General features: G+C 43.3%; 1 protein-coding gene across 1 annotated transcript in view; it reads left to right on the top strand.

The window, feature by feature from the left end:
* The window catches only part of PID1 (phosphotyrosine interaction domain containing 1), a 91,109-nt gene extending 75,554 nt beyond the window's left edge, over positions 1-15,555 (top strand). The window contains exon 3 of the mRNA XM_082487035.1: positions 13,569-15,555. Coding sequence (XP_082343161.1) covers positions 13,569-14,045 — 477 coding nt within the window. The 3' untranslated portion in view covers positions 14,046-15,555. The remainder of the gene's footprint in view (positions 1-13,568) is intronic.
* The last annotated feature ends 1,076 nt before the right edge of the window (positions 15,556-16,631 follow it).

Raw genomic sequence — 16,631 nt, forward strand, 5'->3', positions numbered from 1 at the left:
CAACAAGAGATACCAACTTGTTTTGGTGAGGTGGCAGCAGAGGAAAAGAGTGGAAGGCTAGAAACAGATGACAGGGGACAAATAATATAGTGTGTGCTTTGACAGAAAAAAATCTACATTTTTAGCATAAAGTAAATCTAAAGTAAATTCTATGTTACCCAAAATGCTGTTTTCTCTCTATTGTGCTGTCATATTTAAGATCATGCATAATTAAACCTAAAGTGTATGTTATTTTCTATTTAAAAGTATTTAACCAAAATAATAACAGCTTTGGTAGGAAACCAGACTTGTTAGGAGAGATTTAGCGAGGGCTCTAATCCTGCGAGTAAAAGTACAACTTTGTCTCATTCCAGCATTGTATCAGGCTCCTTAGGAACAGGAGCGCTTTGACTTTGCTTGCGTCAGCCTGGATGGGGAAAGCTACAGAATTTTAAAAGACAAGTAATTCCTCATTTGTTAATGCACACACCGATCTCTCTGGCCAAATTTCTGTCTGTATTTCTAGATACTGAAAGAGTGGTCAGCTTTTCTTAAAATGCTCCACACGTGTTGCTGTCTGTGCTCTTTCAAAAATCTCTCTGCCAATATCTCAAAGCAAAGGGAGAGAGCACTCTAAACCCATGGGCTTTCTTGAAATGCCTTGAAATATTTGGTTCCTGCTGTTTGGGGAAGGGAAACCTTCCCCTGCGGGCAGTTTATTTCAGTCTTGGCCATTGCTTTGTCCATTCAGACCCTGCTTCTTTATTCTTCCCTTTCTTTCTGATACTGGAAAGTGCTGGAGAAAGTATTATGCGCTGGTTGGACGCTTAGTTTGATATGATCGTGAACTATTAAGCTCTTAAAAAGATCTGCTTATTCTATTAAATAACTTCAATAACTATATGGAAAATTGTAAATTTAGGTTGATGATAAATGTCTAAGACTAAGTATTTACTTATTCCAGAGCTGTGAAACACCTTGTTAATGGAAAGTGTTTGAGTAATTGTTTGTGTAGAAAACAATAATCAGACTTCTGAGACTTTTACCAGATATATATTGCAGTCATAGTTAGCAATATGTTAACTTCTGGGTGGTGAGAACTCATTGAGCTTATTATGCTATGGAATGGCCTGTGCTTCATAGGATGGATGTATTTTGCTTAGAGACAATGTCATAGGCAGCCTGCGCTGAAGAGCGATTTCAGAGCTACTGTTGCTTTATGGAGAATTGACCGTCCATCCCCAGGTAGGCCAAGCAGCAACTGGAGTAAAGGTGTCTGAGCTTCAGTGGCAAAGCACCCGGTAGGCTCTCAACTCCCTACGGCTTGGCTGTGTGGTCCCAGCAATGGCCAGACTGTGAAGAGGAAGACAGAAAATGCAAATGAGGCGAACTGCTATTGTATTTCTTTTACCCTAACTTCTCGTAAAGCAACTTCGGCTATGGAGAGTAGATGAATGCGTTGCTCAGAGTCAGTATTGATCCCACCATTGCGTTTTGCTACTGTATCTTTATATCCTTTCTTTCTTACTATTCATACAAATACAGAAATCCTCTGCAAATATAAATTGAAGCAATTTTTTAAATCCAGATGGCAGTTTTGCTTGGCTGAGAACTGCAAGAATGAGGCCTTTTTATAATGTTATTGATTATTATATTTTTAACTGCAAGTATTTATTGTTGCACAAAGACAAGAAGTGTCAAGAAAAACAGTGAAGGGTTTATTTATTTCCATCATAAGTAGTTTATTTTTTTTCCTTCATTCCCTGAAATTTGCACTGGTTTGTCATTCATCAAACAGATCAACAGCAGGGCTATGCACTATAGGTTTTGTCTTTGCAAAGTCAGCTTCAGTGCCAGTGGAAACTATGAAAATGAATTTTCTGCCCTTTGTAAAAGCCATGGCCTCTGTAATACCAGAGAGATGAACTGTGGATATGAAGGGAGCACCTAGAAGTTTGCTGTACAACTGGTGTGAATAGCGACTGGGTCTGACCTGCAGCTGTCTGAATCGTACTGGGGGCAAGCTGCTGTAATTGGTGATCTAAATTACAGCAGTGGTAAGTAGAGCTGTCCCCAGAGAAGACAACCTTTGCCCGCCTCCCTTCCTTTCCTCCAGACAGTCCTCCGCTTTGGAGTGCTGCCTTCCAGGCTCTCCAAACCAAGGTTTGGTCTTCCCTTTCATCTTGGCTGAAATTAGCACTGCAGAAGTCTCCATGTCTCGGTTTTTGCTCCAGGTGGTTAAGGACTGTGCTTTCTGGCTGCTATGTACACTCGTCGCCTTAGAGCAGAAATACATGCCAAGAGAATGGGTTGGAGGCGATGTGGCTTTTTTGGAGAGGTGGACAGGTGATGCTGTGATTAAATTAAGCAGAAAAGGAGGGAGGCTCCCTCTGTGTCACTGTAAAAGACCTCTCGCTGCCTGGAGAAATTCCCTGGAGGTGAACCTCTCAGAAGCCCAGATAGCCTGCATGAGTACCCAATTCACTAGATGCTCGTGGGGGCTAAGGATCACTTTCAAATCTTTCTGCACTCTTTGGAAAGATAATATCCAGATGGAAAGTGACTCCTGAAGGCACAGGCAAGCACTAAATCCATTGTGAAAACAGGACCTTGGAGGCACTGTGAACCATGGCTTTGGAACTGAATTGAAAACTGTATGGCACCGTTGTCTTCCGTCATTATACTCTGTGGGACAGATTTGTTCTTTTAAAAATCTTTTGTTTAGTCTGCTAACATACTGTTGCATTGTTGAGTGGGAAATTTCTGGTTAAATTGTAATACAGCGTCATAAACCTTAGAGGCAGCAACGTTGTATTCTTTGTCTGCGCAGAGCCTGTGTTGCTATGGCCCTGATCCAGAATTTGATAACACAAATATATATGATAAATCACGCATATTTATCTAAGGGCTCATTTAGCAATAAAAAGAGCTGTTTAACTATATTTTCTTTTAATAATGTATTTAGTGCTTTTTATTAAGTTGAAATATGCAAGGTCTGTTTTTCATTGCTGTGCTGCAAGAGCTCCATCCCAGTGTAGGCACTGTATTTCTTCTTCTCCAGCCTTCAAATAAGACTTTTCCTGGAGATGCTAAAACTTGTGAGAGCTGGAAAAATCTCTGAGGGTTTTGCTAAGTCATGGAACTCATTTCACATGGTGATGCATGAAGGAGATGTAAAACTAATGACTGAGTATCTTAATAGGAGACTTTGCAGACGTGAGTATAGTTACATTTATATGGGGGGTGATATTGCTGTGTTCCCCCGTTCTCTTCAGGAAAGGCATTTCATTTGCCTCCATTGTGTGGAGGACAGCAGAAGGAGTAAGTGCTGCCATTTCTAGGAGTCTCTTGTGTCTGTTATTTGTTATTTGTTTTGTAATTTTTTCTTTTTTTTGAATGTTACTGGTCTTACGGCACTCAGGGGGAGGAAGAACTGAAATGGTTTAGTTGTCATTATTTTTCTTCTCTTCTTTCTGTGATATAGGCCTGACGCTTCTCTTGAAATACAAACCCAATTTGTAGTCATCTTCAGTGGTCCCTGGAGCTGGCTCCCTTCCCTTTTGCTCTTAATTTCAGGTGTTGTCAAGTTGTGCCAGGAAGCAAGTGCAGTTGAGATGTTTGGTCTCCAGAACTGAATGTCTTAGTAACACAGGCTTTGTTCAGTTTTATTACTTGGCACCTTCTTTTTAAAAGGAAGAACTAAAGGGGAAATACAAGGATCTCGTGGGGAATGCTCAAAGAAGAGAACCTCGAGGACGGATCTCTTAGCCATAAGAGATCCTGAAAAATGTGCACTCTGCATGGCTTTCTGGGAGTATGTCAGTGTCCAGAGTCTTGGAGAGTGTGTAAAATGCGCATGTCTCAGTGGAAATGGTGGCCCAAGTTACATAGCCATTCCTGTACTTGCTCTTTGCATGCTCCATTAAGTACAATTGGAGAAGTTTTTGTAGGACTGGTGCCAAAGTGAGCTTTCTGTGAGTTGGAGAGGAAGGGGAACGAAGTAAAAGCAAACAGCCTGCTCCCCTTTCTGCCCGTGGGCTCCCTCCCTCTGGTACAAGAAAACAGCTGTGAGGAGCCCAGGACCAAAAAGCTTTCTGAAACAGGGTGAGTTGATTAATCAAATTTCTGTGCTTGGCTTCAACCTCATGTAAATAAAGAATGGGTAGGGAAGAAAACTTGTGTGTAATTTGAATGTAAACGTCAAGGTAGATTTCTATTTGGAGGGAGATCATGATCATGCAAACTTATGCCACTTTCTCCTGGCAGACGGGACATTCTCAAAGTGAAGGTTTTGAAGTGGCAGAGGAGAGGTTTTGGAAGGACTTTGCGTGAAGGAAACTCCAAGCAATTGCAACTAGTGACTGCAGCGTGGGTTAGGTTTTCTTCTCTCTTTCCTGGCTGCCTCTGCATCTCTCCTCACCCTGGGAAGACTCCTGAAGGACAATGGGAAATGAACTGGCTTATACAAGAATTAATTTCAACCCAGTGGTAACTGGGCACAGAGAAAGGAAGTTATGTGAGGCAATGAAGAGAGACAAAGGAGGAAAGTGATCTAGATAGCAACATGAAGAAAATACTTGGGAATAAAAGTAATCATCAACTGGTATGGTAGGGTGTCCAGCAGCCCTGCTGAGGTTGTGTATGATCGATTTATTTGTTCATTCAGTTATATCTTGCAGTACAACATTTTTAAATCACTGCTAGAGTTACATTGATTTCTTGAGTTTTAAATAGTGCAGCGTAAATCTCCCACTCACACCAGGACCCCAGTGTCTCTGACTGCAAGTTAGTTGCAGTTTGCCAGTTCCACTTGATTTCATTTCAGACTCATCCCCGCAAGCCAAACCACAAAAAGAGCTTCCTGTCCAGTGGAAAATGAAATGCAAGAGGCAGTCCTTTTGTTGCTAACAGGAGGTTGTAGGGAGCAGAGCTGCCTCTTGCTGAGGTTGTGTTTGGGCTTGGTTAACCATTTTGCCAAATAGGCAGAGACTCCTGGTCGCTGGATGTAAGTTAGAGGCTCTTAGGTCTAACTGAGGACAGTAGTTTAATACCCAGTATAGTTTATAAAAAGGCTTGTTGAGCAGCAGCCTGATGTAATGAACGGTGAAAAGCTCAGACCATTGCGTTTCTCAGGGTTGTGTTTCCAGAGGAGAGCTCTGCTTGCTGCCTTATTTATCCTGCACTGGCTGTTTGGCCGCTGGAGCCAGTGGGCTTTTTCTTGTTTGCTTTTGTTTCTCTCGGAGCTTACAAATTAGGCCCTCAAGGGGAAATTTTTTCTCTTCCAGTACACTTATTTACTAAAGCTTAAACTTGCCAAATGTCAATGTTCCCCCCCCCCCCCGACTCTCCCCCAGGCAGTGTGGGCTGGTGTAGGTGATGGGGCTGGTTGCTCAGGGTAGGGAGGGCTCCACTCCTGTAGGCACCCTGCAGAGGTTTTTGTCGTCTTCTCCCTTCCCCAAGTGCCATCAGCAGAGGCCTGGCAGAGCTCTGCTCTGGGAGAACCGGGGTTTTATTTGGCTGGGAAGAGGGGCTCTGGGATGTCTGTGTGCTCTTGGGTGTCTTGCTCAGAGCTGGGACAGGATCTGAGAGATATGCCCTGTGTCTGACATCTGTCATCCGTGGTCCCTGGAGCATTTGTCCTTCTTAGTGTCTGAGGAATGGAAGGTCCTTCGTGGGTGAGTTCTACCCTCTTTCAGAAAAGCCGCATGCTCAAGATGGCAGATGCGGGACTGGACGTGGGGACACCCACCCCAGAGCACAGTAATTCACCTGCTCTGCCTGCTGCCACGTTAAAGGGCTTTCCTACGCTAGCTCAGAAGCAGCAGTGAATTTGATAATGATTTTCTTTCTACTGGGGATGAGTGTTTTTCAAGAAAAGGCATTTTCACAGTACTCCAACTCTTCTGCCTCCTTCACCTGCTACAGCTACCTGGAAGCACGGAGACTGTAAAACCTGGAAGAATAATGATGGTTTAAAAATAACCAGAGCTCTTGTGCCCTTTAAAGGGATTTAGTTGGGGGATTGAGTTATGTCCAAAGTGACTGCTCCCCGCTATCACTTTACACCTTACTTGTGTGGTGAACCCTTCTTGGGACTGAGCTAAGGCAGGATCTGCTGCACGGTCACAGCTGAGAAACACGTGGGAAAATAAAGGCACCTGTGAAAGGCTGCTGAGAGCATGGCTGTGGGGACAGACGGATGGACGGACAGAGGGAGGGAGGGAGGGGAGGAGCAGCTGCTGCCCAGCGGTAGTTTTTCCAAAGGAGTTCTGAAGATGTAGAGTTGAATGCATTTCTTGCTGGGCTTGTTTATTATTGTTGTTTTTGAGGGGGAATTTTAGCATTGTTTTATGACTTAGGTCCAGCTTTGTTCCCGCTAAAGGAGTCAGATGCTGGCTGGTGACTTAACTGCTGAAAAGGTGCTGACACTTCCTGCTTTTTCTGGAGCTACTCTTTGATTCCTCGGAATAAATTAGACATTAACTACTGGTCTTTTTTTCCCTCCCTCCTAAATTGGAGGGCAGCTGTCAGAGTAGATGGTTATTTTCCAGTAAACGGTTGCCCAGTTAGTCTGTTCTCCCTCTGAATTTCGTCTCCAAAATAAAATGGTTCTTCGCATATTTCTGTAAGCCACGTTACTGCATTTACTTAGTATTTCTGTGTGCTGAGGAGCCCTGCGGTTCCCACAAAGACCCTCGTGTTTTTGCTGCGAAGGCTTTGGCTGGATGGGGGGCAGTGTGGGTGAGGAAGCAGTGACGGGCAGAGGGAAACTGTGCAGCCTTTTTCCTTAACTGAGTGAGTTTGTTGGGTCTTAAGCAAATGTTGCTTGAATGCAATTCACGGTATTTGCTCAGCGATCCAGTGGAATGTCTGGGATATTTTTGTTTTTCCTCCAGAGCCAAAAAGCAGTTCTTGGCTCTAAATCCCAAAGCCGCCAGCCTGAGGCAGAGTCACTGCGCCTGAGGGCGAGGAGAGCTGCGGTGGGACGGCGAGACGGGCACCCTGGCTGGCACGGAGCGCTCCCTCTGCACCAGGAGCTGGGTGTGTTCATTAAAGATGTTGCAAATGACTCTACAGCTAAATTTGCTTTTACTGAAATGAAAGATGTGCTATGACGGACTGAGCCTGCTGCAGGCCTGTCCCACTCATATCCTAGCTCTGCTGTGGATAAAAAAAATCCAGTTTCAGCGCTCAAAGCTGTGCCACCTTCCATCAGGTAAGCCCTGATGCTCCCCGGCCACCCACTGTGGGAGGCACTGTGGGCTTTCTTCATGCTGCCAAGGCAATGAAGCTCCCCGCCGGCCACCTCATCTCCTGGCCAGCTTTTCAAACGCTGTACTGCGTCCCCTGGCCCTGAGGGACCGGCAGATGTCCTGGTGGGTCCTGTGAGGCTGCCCAGGGCCCGTCTCGAAGATTCTTTCCAAAGCTTTGTGACCAGGGACAGGAGGGTAACATGCTGCCTCAAGGGGAGGTATTGCAGGTGGCAGTGGCCATAGGGAGACAAGTCCTTTTAACCTTATCTTTCCTTATATTCTTATTATGAAGTGATGTTTGGGATCCACCAGCACCATATCTAATGCAATCTTCTGCTGCCTTTTGGAGGCACTGGAGGATGTGGGGCTGTATCCAGACGGCTTTGACTTCACCAAGCCTGGTGCCTGGTGGTGTGGCCGGCTCCTGGGCCATGGGATGGCCCGAGCACAGGTTTGCTGAGCAGCAGCTTCTCATAGTGTTTTCGAGACCTGGTAATGATGTGGAGATCGAACTTGCCTTGTTGTGGCCTTGACAATACTTGCATGGAGGCTGGGTGAAGCTTGGGCTTTATTGCCCTGAATGTGCTTTTGTATTGCTAACCCAGAGAGTGTCTGCATGTTTGTGTTCCAGCAGCAGTTCATAACAAGGCATGCACGCATCCTCCCAAACCTGCTTTTGGCTGCTTCTTTCTTCAATTCTCCTCTGTATTCCTCTTAAATATTTTTGCAGGATTACCCGATCTGTAGGCTGGTGCTTCTTGTTTGGCTGGGACAAGCCGACCAGAGAGTCTGTACCTGTGTATCCTGACGCAGACCCTTCCAATCGTTTTTTTTTTTATTAACAAATACCCTGAATTTGCCACAGGAGAAATTCTTCTGATTTCAGGAAGAAAATGTCTCATTACCTCTGCTTCCCTCACCTTTAAGTGAGGAATATCTTACCATCTAGGATCAAACATAATCAGTTGTAACTAGACCAGATTTGAGACTAAAAGGATGTTTATTTTAAAACACAGATTGACCAAAGAGACAGTCACCTATTAGAGTCCTGTGTGCATATGTGTCCCTGTGCCAGACTCCTGTGCCAAGAGAGCATCTGCCCTCATTTAATGTAATAATTATGGATCTTTACAACTTGGATCTGCATCCTTGGAGCAATGATAGTCTGCGGACCAGAGAGAGGGAACAGAGGGAGAAAAAGAAGTTGGGCTGCCTAACTTTAGGTGCCCAACTGAGTTAGGAGCGGTGAGGACTTAAGGTCCATGGGGGAGTCAGATCTGAAGTCAGATTGACACATGCAGGAGCTAAGCTGTTCTTTATCTTGTATGAGCTGAAGTAAACAATGTGAGGACAATGATAAAAGAATTGAGTATAGAAAGTAACACCCCCTTGTTACTTCTGACAAATCATGCTGTGCTAGAAGTGAAAATGTCTATGGTGGCTGCTATATTGGGCTTTTCAAAGTTGGTAAGCTCTTCAGCCTAGTTGTTTAAAGGTATTTTCACTATACATGACTGAAGGGGTTGAAAACAACAATGTCAAAAGACTCAGATGTGTTTGTGTGTTCAGGACAGTGCACGAAAGATGACATCGATTAATCTTCATGTCCTTTGACACGAGACATGTCTACATGTCAGATGGCTGCAGCTGTGTTATGAAGGGGCAAAGGCTCAGCATTTTTCTTGAGGAGTTTTGTCATACTGTCACTGGTGTTGGCAAGTCTCTAGGGTGAAATAAGGAGCTCTTCAGAGCATCTTGGCTTTTGCTAAAGGTTTAAATGTTTGCAAGCACAGAAGTGCTGAAACCACAAGTGTATTTTATGTCATGTTGTCATGACAGTGGCTTGCCAGGGAGTGAAGGATCAGATGGAAAATGCCAGTTTGCCATAGAAAGGCTGGAAAGAATGTGGATAATTTTTAACATGCACAAGAAGTTGTTGCAAGTTGTATCTTCCAGAAATCCATGGGAAAGATGGAACACACAACCCAAAGGACTGAAAGTGCCATAAAGAAATACATTACTACCCCTGGAAGAAGATAAGATATGAAATGCCTTTATTGCTTAAGGTTAACATAGAGACATTGAGCTGGCTTTTCCATTTGTTTTCTTTTAAAATACAGTGTCCAAAACAAGTAAAGGCTGCAACAGATTGCTCATAATAATCACAACCAACCTGTGGCTACTCTGCCTTGCACTGGGACTAGAGGGGAGGTAACACAGCTTCTGGCCTCAGTGTGTGTAGGATGACACTTGCTATAGCACATGCCATGCTGTCACAAATAAGACATCTTCCTGGACTGATGTTTGCTGCCAAGTGACTTCTCTCCAGTGTTTCAGAGGAAGAAAAAGCATTATTCAGTCCTGGTGAACTTTGGCTGGTGGTCAGAGCTGTATTATCACAGATGCGGCTTTCAGCCTAAGCTGTGGGTGTTGCCAGTCCTTGTCAAGGATTACTCTGTAGTTAGTAAGGCTATATAGCTGATTCTGTTCAGGCACTTCCTCAGTCTGTGTCTGCATGTGCAATAATAAGAATGATGATAATAATGATGTCTTTCTGTGCCCTTCACATTTGGTTCTTATGAGTATTAAAGATGAAATTATTATTATTTTTTTTATACTTCTTGCTGGCTTCACACTGCTGAGGAACTATTGATTTTAATGGAAAAGACCACCAATGGGATTTTTTTCCTCAAAATAATTTTCTTCTCCATCTGATAATGGAAGGAATAATTTGTTCTTTGATCTTTTGTTGGAGAACTTGGACATTGGAAAGAAAGATGGTGGTACTGTAATAGCTTTACTCTAATGATAAGTGTGGTCAGTGGTTTCTGGGCATTTAAATAAAGGTAGGTTTGCTGTGAGACATGATGAGGTAGGAGCCGAAATGCAGGGAGCATTGCTTGTGGAATAACATTGTAAGAGAGTTTGGGAGAAGTGCCCTGTAAATCTATTTTTTGCCAATTTTAGTTCATACTGGTACCATGCCTGCAATTATGCAAATGTTAATGTCTAAGTTACTAAATTGGCCAGTTCCAGGTGGATTAATATGTAACGGATAATGTGTAGGTGATACTTAAAGATGAAGAAAACTTTGTTCTGAACAGGATGCTGCCTTTTTTGTGTCAAATATTCGAGGTGTCTCGCCAGCCTGTTCTGTATTTAGCAGGGGACCATGAAGCGATGAAATGTTAGACATCTGTCTTCACTAAGAGCTTCAGTAATGCTACTCTTGTGAAATGTTTGTATCTCAACTAGGAAAAAAATGATCACTTGTTTAAAAAGAAACAAAAAAATAACAACATTAGTAGGTGTTGATGTTTCTGTGTAAGACACAGTGCAGGAGAGAATCTAAACCAGAGGTTTAGTTTATTCTCTCTCCTGTGAACTCCTTGTTGTAATGTATAAGCACCTTATAAATATTTATGAATGTGTCCTCATAGGAAAACGAAATTTATATAATGGAGATGCAAAGTGGTGTTAAAGGAAGCAACTTTCAAAGGTTCCTACCGAGTTATACTGTGACAGAACTGGGACAGTAAATCAGACCATTACGTCCCATTTTGGTAAACAAGCCGTCATGCCATCCTTCTCGTTAATTGCCTTTGCCTTGGCTGCTTTCAGAGTAATTCACTGCTTTTCTTCGTAAAATACAAATATTTTATTTGTAAGGAAATACATTATTTTTTTGTAACTAGACACTTAGGCAGGCCGCGCACAGATTGATGGCCAACAGGGGGTTGCAGCTAGCAGCAGGGGAGGAACAAACATGAAACTCAATTTACACTCCCGTGTGACAACCCGCTCCAGTCTCGCTCCTCAGCTGCCGGAGGTGTCCCGAGCACCACCTGGGACTCGTCCATGCTGAGAAGCTGATGCTCTGTGTGCTGGGGGTGAATTTGCAGCACGGAGCTCAGCAGCGCTAACTGCCTGGGAAGACCCGTAGTAACGCCTCCGAAGTGGGATGTAGCTGCCTTTGCTTTCCTCTCCTCTGCCATTCTTCACGCTGTTGCAGCAGGGCGGCTCACGTGCTGTCAACAGCTTCCTCTTGCAGACAAGCCCCTAATGAAACAATTCCCTGCATTTGCTGTTACGCACTAACAAGAGGCGCTTATTTCTGCGTGCTCCAAGTGAGACTGGTCCTCTCCAAACAGCAGCTGGCGGGATGAAATAGTGCAGTGGTGGCAGCATCTCTCCTGCGGCCAGGGATTCAAAACTGTATTTGGGCAGTGCAAAGTGCACGAGCAAGGCAGTAATTCTCTGTTCCTCAGGGTTTAAAGGCTTTGTGCGAATCTCTCTGAAGCCAGTGAAGGACTTCTGCTACTGCAATGGGCTTTGAATCTAACCCCAAATGCTCAGTTAATTCACAGTGTCTGTTAGTCTTTTGTTAGCTGGCTTATGAATATGAAACAGTGCTGAGCGAACCTTTGGAGAATATATTGAATGTGCAAATTTGCACGCTGAACTTGATCTTTTCAAAGCACGGCGATATGACTGTGGATATATGTTGAAATACCCCCCAGTATGTTGCAGACACATTCCTCTTTGGTCTTGTATGTGGTGTTTGTATGTGTTTAGTTGGCACTATGAGCTCTGAGGTTTTCTTTTAAGTTATTCTACAGTACTTTAGGGAACTCAGCTTTCATCACTAATAAAATAAAATAAAACAAAACACTGGTAGGTCTTGCCTTGTTAACTGTTCTAGCTGTTGTGTTTCCCACTGTTCCAAAAAATAAAAAGCTTTATAAGATTTAACATATTCCCAGTGCAAAGCATGAATATTTATAGGCACAGAATAAGACTTCCCATTTTGAAATGTCAGTGCTATGAAATTGCTTTTTTGGCAGGCGTGATTAAGCCACACGGACTTCCAATAATGTTTTGTAAGCTTTTTCCTTAATTACAGCTTAATTTAGGTCTCTGAGTTTAGCAAAACCTATGAAGCTTGCAGCAAAATATTTTTCTTGTGGAAAATTTTGTTTGTATGAAGTACAAATCCTGTATTCCTTGCGGGTATAATTTTTTTTTAATGTGTTTAAATGTGGAAATCCCAAATTTTTTCTTTGCGTTTCTTAAAGCTTACACAAAATAAAAATAGCCGATAATCTGTGTTTAATACAGAATTTTGAAGAAATTAGTTTGGAAAGTCCATGTGATTAATTTTTTCTCCAAATGCCTTGAGTAAAATGCACATGAGGTTGTAAGTCATCAAGCAAGAAGCACAAGATTCTGTCTCAAGCAGTTACTGCTGCAAGAGACAAATTAGAAGCAATTTTGCTTTCATACAGTTCTTAAATGCACTGTTCTGACAACAGCAATAAATAGAATAATCTGCATAATTGTATTTATGTGGCGTTGATCTATCTTTTCCAGAGAAAATACCTTGTCCCAGATAAAATAATCTTCCATTCAGCTGTAAGTGGAAGAAAGCCTGTTTAGCAGCTGCACAGGTTTGGGGGAATGTTTCTGCACAGGCTTAATCAGAATTTTAATATGGCCCACTCAGTGAATTTGATTTTCAGTGAACAAAATACAGTAGGGGCACTAAAACATCCTGTTTTCCTGTGCAGATTGGATAACAGGGTATTTACTCAAAAGAGCTAGACAGAAAAGCACAGAGATGATGTGATTAAACTAAGGTAGATTTATTACTAGATCTTTTTAACAGCATATTTTCTTAAATAGATGTAATAAATGTCTCAGCCCTGCTCAAAGATAGAGTTTTGAACAGCTTTGAGCCATTCCTGGCTTAATACTTAAGTAGAAACAGCAGAAGTGGTGGAAAAATGGGATCATTTTGATAAAAAAGCATTCAAAGTTTAAAATCCTCTGCCACGATCATGCTTTTCTGACCCCTGCAGCCTTGTGTTATCAAACTGAGAACATCTCATTCTCCCTAATATTAATGTTTGAAATACGATATAAATAAATAGTCTGTATAAAGTAGAAAGAAAAAAAAAAGTGGTTAGCATCACAGCTACTTGTGGCCTGCTCCACTGGCACTTAGTCTTGCTAACAAGCGCTTAGAGGTACCATCGTGGGCTCTAAAGCTGGGCTTTCAGGGGAGCCGAAGAGAGTGAAATCCCTTGAAACTCAAGAGACTGAACGTTTTTAACATCTGTGTTTAAACGGTGAAGTCAGCATCTGAAAAAGCAAATACCAGGAAAGCAGTTTGAAAACAGTTTTACTGAAGATGATGGGGAAATTGGGGAGTTTGCAGGGGGTGGGGAGCATGTGCTTTTATTTTCCAGATAAAGGAAAGTTCGCTGGGATGGCAACGTTGAAAGCGACGCTGGAGTCTGCTGTCTGTGTTTCACCTATCTTTGCTCTTCTTTGCAGGTTACGTATTTGGGTAAGGTTTCCACAACAGGGATGCAATTTTTGTCAGGCTGCACAGAGAAACCAGTCATTGAATTATGGAAGAAGCACACGCTCGCCAGGGAGGATATTTACCCAGCTAACGCCCTTCTGGAAATTCGCCCTTTCCAAGTCTGGCTGCATCATCTGGACCTCAAAGGCGAGGCGACAGTCCACATGGATACCTTTCAGGTAGCACGTATAGCCTACTGCACTGCTGACCACAACGTCAGCCCAAACATCTTTGCTTGGGTCTATCGGGAGATCAACGATGACTTGTCCTACCAGATGGACTGCCATGCTGTAGAATGCGAGAGCAAGCTGGAGGCCAAGAAGCTGGCCCATGCCATGATGGAGGCCTTTAAGAAGACTTTTCACAGCATGAAAAGCGATGGCCGGATCCACAGGAACAGCTCGTCAGAGGAGGTGTCTCATGAATTTGAATCTGACGATGGCTGACTGAACTCATTCATGGTTCAGCAAAGGCAGAAATGGCCTAGGGAATGAGAGCTGATAGATGAATAAGCAACAATTGAAATTGGGGAATGAAAGGACTGCCAAACACTTGTCTGACCAGCTTTTTAAATCAAAAGAGCAATTCAGTACCTACAGATATGCATTATTAAAGTAATCACGTTACATTGAAATCTGCTGCTGTTGTAAAAGTGAGAAAAAAGCTCCCTGCCCCATCTCTCCCACCCACCCATCACTGCCCCTTCCTCATCTCTGTAGTTCAGGTGCATACCATGAAGTAGAGTCGTTCCTGTTTGTCTTATAAGACTGGTCAGGCAATTTTATTAGTTGCTCCTCTGGCATTCCTAGCTGGGGCTGATACTGATGCACAAGACCAAGTAGACCTGGAAAGCCCTAATGGTTCCCGAAGAATCTTTTTCCATGATGCATCACAAAAATCCTTTGACCATACGTAGGCTAAGACAGCCGTACATAGCCTTTTAGACTAATGGCCTGGCATTCTGCAGTTAATTCACATTTCACAGATTAAAAAATGAAAGAAGATGCTTGTATGTACACATTATATCATATGCTATCCTTTATTTTATTCATTGTACCTATTTTCTTAATATACCTGCTGCCACGTCTTTCACCCGACACCAATAGTTGCAGTTTCAGACTACATATTGCAGGATACCAAAAAGGGGCGGGCAAAAATACTCCACGATGGCTGGGGGTACAGCGAGCCAGCACCGCTGTCGGCGCATTTTCCAACCCTGATGTGCTCTGCGGGAGGGGGGCCCGCTGGTAAGAGCTGAGGGACGCTTGGGTCTGTCGGTGTTTGAACTGTGACTTCTCATCAACCTCAGGTCTGAAGTGATATGAGCATGGTAGCCCCAACTCCGCGTTAGCGGTCTCCGCATTGCTGGTCGAGTGGCCCTGGTGGCACGGCGCTGGTAGTGCCTCGTCGCACAGCCAGGGCTTTGTTACTGTAAAGATCAAAGGAAATGGTCCCTTAGGAGTCAGGTTTGAACATCTGTTCTGCTCGAGAAGCTCATGTTAAGATTCCCGTATCTTTCCTTGTTCACAGGTATACAGAGTCATGCCTTTCTTAAATGCAGATGTTTAATAAAACTCAAATAAAAGGAAAAACTTGTTTCACTTGATATTTTTTAAGGCTGAGAGCAGATCAATAGATTGCAAGTAATGCTGCTCCTTTATACAATTTTGTTTGTAATTATGGTAATGTTAGGGGCACTAGGGCACCTTACAGAAGCCTTAAAAGAAAGCTAATCGAAGCAGATAGCTCTATGTCTATGTTTTGTGGGTCTCTCTGTTTGTATGTGAGAGTGTATGTGCGAGTCCAGTGTTAAAGCATGTAGATTGAGCATGGAGACATATTGAGGAGGGCCCACACCTGTTGAAAATATGCTTGTTGCTTTACAATGTATGTAAACTATTCTCCAGCATAAATGCATTCATACTTTAATAAAAAAAAAAAGTGTTTTGAGTTAAAGCTTGGGAGTTTTAAGCTGTCTTTCCAATGCAAACTCTGTGGTTTTGTGTTATATGTGTGGGTTCTGTGTTCATTTCATTTAGCGGAATGAAAATGTTTATTTCCCTTTAGCATTACGTCAGTCTCCATGAGAATTACCTTTAGTATTTTAAAATTATTTTCTTTTAAAGAAACTATTGCTGTGAGATTCTTTTTTTTAAACTTTGCTGTGTGTGGACACGATTTATAATTTCTGCTTTGCAGGAGGTGGCAGAGGTACCCCCCCACCCACACCTGGCCAGCTGAAATGAGCTCCGCTGAGTGGGAGCAGTATCTTGCCCTACTTAGAGAAATCGCAGAGCGGCTCTGGTGTGGCATTGGATGGTGGGATGGGGAATAGAACTCCAGGCCGGCAGCTTCCAGAACTGTTTCTCTCTGAATCTTTGGATGATCCAGTGTTTCCAAATATGGCTCTGAACATGATCTTTTTTTTCCTTCCTGCAAGGTTCATTTGGAAGTGGAAGGACATGTACGGGCTATATGTTGGTCAGAAAAAAAAAAATATAATCTGAGTCCTGCTACGTATGTATCTGTCTTTTTGACCAAAGGCAAAATAAGTCAAAACTTCCTTCAACTTTTGACAAATTACAATTTTTTTTCCGCTCAGATCTGTAATCCTGTGTTAGTTTCTTTACTTGTTTGGATGCTCTGCCACCAAAGCTGCTGTGAATCAGCATGCGAAATCCCTTTGCATCCTCTCAGCCAGATGTCTCTGCTGACCATGGAGAGGTTTGACTGCTACTCCCAGCTCTTAACCGAGGGCTGCTTGAGTGTGGGAGGAGAAGGCAGGCACCAGCCCTCCTCACACACAGGTGCCGAGCTGCCTCCTGCCTGCACTACAAAGGACTACGGTGGATGATTTGGGTTTGGGATTTCCACTTCTGGAGCAAATATCTAGAAGCGTGGGGTGTGTTCCTGCTGTGGGAGTGGGTGCGATCCTTCTGACTGACGCAGCCTGCTCTTCTCACCAAGCAGGCCGGGCCAGAGCACAACTGGACATAAATGTTGTCATCATTTTATTTTTAATCATGGTCTTT

This window comes from Vanellus vanellus (assembly GCF_965231255.1).
Source record: "Vanellus vanellus genome assembly, chromosome: 8".
In the NCBI taxonomy this organism is placed as follows: domain Eukaryota; kingdom Metazoa; phylum Chordata; class Aves; order Charadriiformes; family Charadriidae; genus Vanellus; species Vanellus vanellus.